General features: G+C 35.7%; 1 protein-coding gene across 1 annotated transcript; it reads right to left on the reverse strand.

Moving 5' to 3' along the window:
• Positions 1-527: 527 nt before the first annotated feature.
• On the reverse strand, positions 528-6,175 carry LOC126785397 (protein PIGMENT DEFECTIVE 338, chloroplastic). Its single transcript, XM_050511076.1, has 8 exons — positions 5,233-6,175; positions 4,992-5,066; positions 4,846-4,917; positions 3,854-3,934; positions 3,633-3,730; positions 2,639-2,764; positions 1,211-1,259; positions 528-1,133 (listed from the first exon to the last, which is right to left on the reverse strand). Exons 1-8 carry the CDS (start codon positions 6,082-6,084, stop codon positions 975-977), a joined length of 1,512 nt encoding a protein of 503 aa, XP_050367033.1. The 5' UTR covers positions 6,085-6,175; the 3' UTR covers positions 528-974.
• Between the last annotated feature and the right edge of the window lie 1,578 nt (positions 6,176-7,753).

Genomic DNA, 7,753 nt, shown 5'->3' on the forward strand with positions numbered 1-7,753 from the left:
TTGACCGTCCCTTGCTTTTCCGGATTCGCACTCTCTCTCTCTCATCGCAATAGAAACTAATTTCGTCGAAAAGATGAAGTGGCCTTCGTCTCAGCTGCCAACCCGATCAAGTTCTCCCTCTCCTCTCTCTGTCAGTGTACTCTATTTTCAAAAGAAAAAAAATTGGAAGCGAGACATGTAGAAAGGAAAAACACACGCGTCATTAACAAATTGAAGCATGCCAGAGCCCAAACAAAAAGCCGTGTAAATAGTAAATTAATTAATAGGTAAACACTGTTCGGTATTGTTTCTAATTGTAGCTGCGTCACTGTTTCGAACTGTAGCACGACACTGTTTCTATACTGTTCCAAACCTACAGGCCGAGTAATATATAGTGAAATGTAGTTTGAGTTTTGAGTTACACCTGCTGATGGCAAATGACTAATCACAAGTAAACGACTAAATCACCAAGTAGCAAATAAGAGTTGAAGTTCCAACTTCCTAATGAAAATACTTCTATAAAGCTTCAGAAAGGAATTTCATTTAGGATTGGTCTAGTGCTGAAATCTGGTATTTAAATAACCCCAAACACTTCTACTTCTCGTTAAGAATCCTTGGGACGAGTAAACGAATATGACCAGTTCAACAGGTGATAACATACAAGAAGAAATCAATGCTAGAAGCTCATACAAAAAGAAAGGGACAGAATAATTTGTTTTTTGCTTATAAAAAGGAGCTTACATGATTTACAAAATTCATTAGATTGGCCCAAGTGATGATCACGTATCATGCTGTGAATCTTAAGCATTGCTTTAGCTTCATCAGTACGTCAGAGGTAAATGAAGTAAATGGACCTTTTCAAGACTAATTTACAACAAATATTTTTTCTTTTCCCTGTCAAGGGATGTGTGAGAAGTATGATGGGTAGTCGAACAGCACTCTTCATTTTTCATATATGCTTGGGACTTGGGAGACCTTAAGCCATGGCTTTGTTTTCATTGCTTTTCAAATTTGAACCACGTCCAATTTGCATACATGTTTAGACTATCAAACGGCAGAGAATCAGCTTGAGGAGCTTCTGACCTACGGGATAGAACAGCAGGCAGCTTTTGCCTATACTTCTTCACCATCATTTCAGCCTCTGAAAATAATTTCTGCCAAAAGGAGCCCATTATGGAAACAATGCTAAAACCAACTGAGTAATTTCAATTGAGGAAGAGATCATACATACCTCTTTGTTTGATACAAAGAGGCCAGGCTCACTTTCAAGTTCTGCAATGCTGTTTAAAGAAACATATTAAATCTGATTAGTCCGGGTTCTACGGTCAAAACGAATTTCATTAAAATAAATAAATTAGTAAAGACAATAAGTCAATGAGTAGCTCACTAGAATCTGATTCAATTGAATACTCTAAATATAATATTGCAAAAGACAAAAAAACTAAAAAAGTAATTATCAAAACCATCAGGACCTAACAAATTGAGTGTATTCAATATAAGTCAAATAACTATCTTATTGTCATTTGAAATCCATGTTTTCTTCTTTTCCCCTATATTACCTAAGGGGGCGATTGTTATAGTCTAGTCAGGCAATTGAACTAATAGCTGCACTAAATCTTGGGTCTGAAATTGCTTCCTGAATGACCTAAATCCGTGTCTGAGATAAAGTTCAATTAATAAAACCTCTGAAATTGCTCGTCTACAGATAATTTCTAGCGTAGGAGCAATCTAAACAAGCGTTACAGTGGTTTCATTATAGCAAGGGCAGAAATAACCCCAAGTGTCATACAAAAGACTGCCAACCGAAGCAATTATAAGTCATAGTTTTAATCGAAAAAAATTGTAAGTGTAATTCAGAGGCCTACGACTCAAGGACAACCAATTGTTGTGTAATTCAGACAACACTAACAAAACAAAACAAAAAACAAATATAATTGTTTGTGGCCAAAATATGAAGGCCAGAAACAATTGAATACTATGAATCTCTTGGCAGTGAACATGCAATACTAAAGAATGTTTATCTCACGAGACAGGCTTGCATGATGACCCGTGGGCCGGCTCATAAATTACATCCTTCGGAGAACTCCTTTATCAAATTCCTAATATAGGCTCTTTGTCAAATATGATTTTATAGACCACTCTAAAGCTGGAAAATCTTGTAAAGTGATCCCTGCCAATGTTGTATACCTTTTATAGGGACCACAACATGTATAAACTATGATATGTCCATCATGAGATAACATATATTACTGTTTGGATCAATTGAAACTAAATGTTGTCTAACGGACTCTAACCTATGGGGTATGCAGTTCAAAAGTGAGGCAATCGTCCAGAGACCTTTTTCTTAACCATTAACCGGAAAAAACAAAATCCTTTCAGAACATTTCTTTTTCAAATACAAGAAATTGTTAGAAAAAGAGAAATGGGGTCCACCAATAATTAGAACAGACACCAATCTAACGGTCATATGTTGCTCAGTGCACTAGACCAAAAAGTCATAGACTTGGACCAGAAGTGTGATGAGTACTAAGTATAATAGATTGGACCAGAATTATGCCTCGGTTATATATTTATTCAATCAAGCATTGCAAGAACAAATATGACTTCACTTGGTCTGAAAAAAAAAACAATAGTATTAGTAAGGCCAATTATCACATACCTAAGAGATATTTTATCAGGAAACATCGACTTCACAACCAGAACTTTGATCTTCTCATCAACAGAGAGTAGGTCGCCAACAGAAGTGATTCGAGCACGAGTGATATTTGAGATATGCAGCAAGCCACTGAGAAGAGATAAGAAGGGTTTAATGCATTTATCCATCTAAAGTGCTTGATGCAAAATAACGGGATCAGGAGCCCAAGATATAGAAAAATCAGAAGAATATAACAAAGAACAAGTGCAGCATCATTATAGATGTATGATAAGATGAAGGCAAAATAATGTGAGTTATAGGATTCTATTTGTTGTTTATTTTCATTCTATTATGTATATCCTCAACTTGGGTAAACAACGTGAAAGGAGGATGTATATTTCACTCCATTTTCTTTTTGAATCACTTTGATGTCTAAATAAATTTTTTTTATTTTCATTTTCAAATAAGTTTTAAATAAAACTAATTATAACTTCTATACTGAAATTTAAAAATATAAAAAACAATTTGTACCAATTTTTTTTTTAAATCCTAAGCAAAAAGGTGAACTAGCAGGTGCTTCAAACATAATGAACGAGATATTATCCATTTTAATCATAAAATGTCCTAGATATGTTCTATCATATCACAGGACCTTAAAAATCATAACCAATAATTCTGATAAAACAATTGATACATTATTAGAAGATAATTTATCATTTTCAGCATTCAGGAATATTCAGGGATTTTCAGAAGGACACAGTAGTAATCTTGCTAGGTTTAAATTGCACAATACATGCCTTCCTCCGTTTGGAGACTTGAAAAATACAGATTCATTGGGCTTATTGTCACTTTTTCATGTATTACAGCTCCTTGGAGCATCAATAAATTTAAATATTCCTTCTGGGGTCCTAATTTTGGGGGAGTACTCCAAATTTGCAGCATTGACTTCTTTGCAAAGAGGGAAAATCAAGGAAACTACGTCCCCCTAGACTAATAACAACATATGCAAGTTTTTTACCTTCTATTAGTTTCACCTATCCTGACTTGGGCTCCATATGGAAATATTTTCTTAACAGTCCCTTCCAGGAGTGTCCCCTCTCTAAGGTTCAACATTTCCTTCAAAATTATATGGCAGAATGAGGTTAGACACTAATGAAAAAGAAATGGTACAAACTACAATTAAGCAGATTCCATGAAACAAAAGAGCAGGAATCTCATGAAAGTCAGTATAGAACTCACCCAGGCCTCCCTTTCACTCAGTACCAAGTCATTCTTGGCTTCATCTATCCGAGTGATCTGCACATACATCTGGCAACCCACCTACACCGAGAAATATAATTTGTAACAAACATGCTGACAGTAAAACCTCTTCAATGTAAAGAATATCCATGACACCAATTATTAGTATAGTCAAAGTATCACACAGTAGTGACACTTGAAACTCACAGCCTTCTCTACCCGGAAAAGAAGAGGATAGAAAATTGTGAAACAATAGCATTAATCTTTCAAAGGGATAACAGTTAATTTATAAGGATCAGAATGGGAAAATGGACCCAACTGCTTATTACCATTCCTAACCACATTACTAGTACCAATTGTCTACATAAGAAGCTAAAAAAAAAACTAAAATTAGTTGAATCATACTTGTACCAACAAAAACTGGTGGTGGTAGCCTATTGAACTGGAAGGATATGAAAGAAAACTTAGTTATTCATTTTGCATGGGGAGAATATGATATGTAAATGAATTCTAATAACAGGGAAGTTTCATTAATATTACTTGAATTATACACTAAATTGCAAAAGGCCAGGTCTAAAATTCTGTTTAAGGCCTCAATCTGTACGAGGACACCTCCGAATTTGGAATTTCAAGCATCCTCAATGCCCCAGACCATAACTTTTTATGAAAACACTTTTTATGAAAAAAAAAAACAAAGAATATTTGCACGAGTCTGTAACTACATGTGTTTCCGGTAAGACCTGAGTGTCCCCCATATGCCATATATATACTTATAGAACATATTTTAAATACGAATATGAAACTTTTGTTAAGTCTAGTGATCCACATTTCACTATCTAAATTGCTGTAGCTAGAAATATACCAGAACATGATATCAGAATTAATAAAGGTATAAAATGCGTCACCATAAAGAAGTTCAATCAGTCTTGAGTAGCTAAATGAAAACTCGGAAAAAAAAAACATGGAAAATAAACTTAAAATATCCAACATACATTTTCCTTCAGCTCCGTAAAGTTGTTCACTCTGCTCATTAATTCGGCTTTTGGTAGAAAAGCTCGCAAACCCTGAAAATAAAAGTCATCACAACATCATTTCTAAGACAACTGCATGACCCTATGAACTAAAGTCAGACACAAACCTCAATTCTTGTAAGAAGGCCTCCAGTATTCCATTCTGTAATTGTAACTCTTATAGGTTCATTGAGTTGTTTTATCTGTACAACACACATTAAAAGCTTCAAATAAAGTGTGGATTTCATTCAAATGAAACATCATCAAGTACTGTTGATAAGTTAAATGGTTATGCAATTCATAAAGCGAAGCATCTTTCTGAACAAGTCACAAAGCAAGCAAAGAACAAGCAAAAAGCAAGATAAGAACCTGCCTCACTCGGTGCCAAGCAATCCTTCGGAAGAGCCGCCTAGTCGAAAGCAAAGGCCGGCCACTGAGCGTTCTACCAAGAACCTCAGCAAACAAAATTGTCCCAGGTTCCACAACAGGTTTCCCCGGCATTGCTGCCCCGCTCACCGCTTCACTCTTAACGATTCCCATCTTCCCTTGAACCATAAATTCCTCGGCACCATAATCCGTATCACAGAGCAAGTATTCCATCTCTTTGTGATACAAAGGTAACACCTCCTTAGTCAACATTGTCCCCAACACATCCGCCCCTACATTCACATCAAGCTTATTCTCATTGCCCGAAACAACAACACCAACCACAAAATCTCCCGGTTTAGGCTCATAGTACTCAACCTTAACCTTCTCAACCTCCTCATTCTCATCATCCACATCACTACTCTCCTCAAACACCTCTACTTCTTCCCCTCCATTCTCTTCTACTTCCTCCACAGAATCTCTTGGAGTAAAAAACTTCAAAAAAGGCGCTAAAGCCTCGTGTTTCTCAGAGTCTTTATCTACTTCTGAAGCAGAAGCATCCTCTATAGGAACTGGGGATGGCTTGTTCAGCAACTCAAGCTCTTCATTCTCATCCATCTCAACTCCAATAGACTTAGTCGGCAAATGGGTACTCGGGAAAACATCAAAAACATCATTCCTAGAGCAAAAGGAGATGGCTTTCTTGGAAAGTAAGAGTCTTTTAGGAAACGAAGGTTTAGGAATTGGGTGAGTTGGGAAGGTTGGTCTTAGTGTGTTGGAAGTGTAAAGGGGCTGTAGTGAGTCGGGGAAAGAGAGAGACTTACAGGGGTGAACAAGGAGGAGCATAGCTTTCATTTTTTATGTTGGGCACCTCATTAGCTCTAGCCTGCCATGGAATCCACCAGTTTTTGCAGCGTGGCCTCTTCCCTATCTCTTCAGTTCCTCAGTGTGATATTTTGCGTCTACACGGTTTTAAGTTTTAACTCGAGGCTTTACGGGAAATCGATTTTTATAAATAAACAAATAGAGTTTCTGGTCGTACCTCCGAGAACGGAATTTAGATCACTTTATTCAGATACTTTTATTTTACTTTTATAAATATCTAAAATATTATTTACACCTCTATAATTTTTCTAAAATGTCCAATATCTAATTTGGTATATTAAATCAAATTACTATCAATTAATTTATTTTCTACTCTAACGTGGGCAAATGAATGGTGGTCGGCAAATTTACTTTCACAAACAGACATGGGTCGGGAAACAAAATCAACAATGGTGTCATTGGGTTACTTGCTAAGTAGCACGGACACAGACATGAGTGTCCGTATTGGACACGATTCGATACGTAGACACGACATATATAATTTTTTTTGGACACGGACATGTGGTGGACACGTTAATTAAATATTATTTTTAATATATAAATATTTATTTAAAAAATTATTTTATAAATTTGAAAGTATTTAGAATTTTAGATGTATATATATGTCAAAATGTGCATTAAAATGACGAAAACATAATTTGTTAGAATGGCTAAGGACTTGATAAGTACCTTAGATAACTAAAGTTCGAATCTCACCACAAACATTCTTATTTTTATCACAAGTTTCTCTCCTTATATATATATATTAAAGTGTGCATAAATATAACAAAAATTAAATCTGTTGGAATGGTTGAGGAGTTGTTGAGTGCCTTGGATGACCAAGTTTCGATTCTCACCATAAGCACTTTCACTTTTATTATGAGTTGGTGCGTGTCCGCGTGTCCGATTCGGATTCTCGCGTGTCCGGGCTGTGTCCAAAGTCAGTTCGCATGTCCGAGCATGTCCGTGTCCGTATCGGACAAGCAATACGGTGCTCATAGCACGTGTCCGTGCTTCATAGGTTACTGGCAATGTAGAACATGGTCAACATTTTTAATTTCTATTGCAGCATGGCCAAGTGTTTTTTACCATGGCCAAGTGTTTAGTGTCCCGGTTGCATCTAAATGTCGCATTTTCATTCGTGAAGTATCAGTCACATTAATTTATCACATTTAATGTATTATAATTTGTGTCTCATGTTATATGCAAATGTATTCATTTCAAGTTTCAACACCAACTGTATTGACAAAATATTAATTTGAAAAACCGACCGTAGGATGTCATCATTATAGTGAAATATGACTACTATTGAAAATTCACGTACTTCAATAATGTATGAGTCTCGATTGACGCGGTAAACCCTACATAAAACAATATCACCCTATAATGAGAAAGACCATATTTCAATGGCGCAGTCACATCCAACTGCCGCATTTTCAATCGTTGGATATCATTTACATGAATCACAACATGCCTACAAATGTGATATAACTTGTGTTACATGTTATATCCAAATGTGTTCATTTCAACATCAAATGTACAGAGGGAATATTAATTTGAAAAACTAACCGTATGTCTTCACTATAGTAAAATGTGACTTTTATTGTGTTAATTATTTCTTTTACTTAGCTATTTTGTAATGTTTTTATATTTTTGATTA

This window comes from Argentina anserina, chromosome 2 (assembly GCF_933775445.1).
Source record: "Argentina anserina chromosome 2, drPotAnse1.1, whole genome shotgun sequence".
In the NCBI taxonomy this organism is placed as follows: domain Eukaryota; kingdom Viridiplantae; phylum Streptophyta; class Magnoliopsida; order Rosales; family Rosaceae; genus Argentina; species Argentina anserina.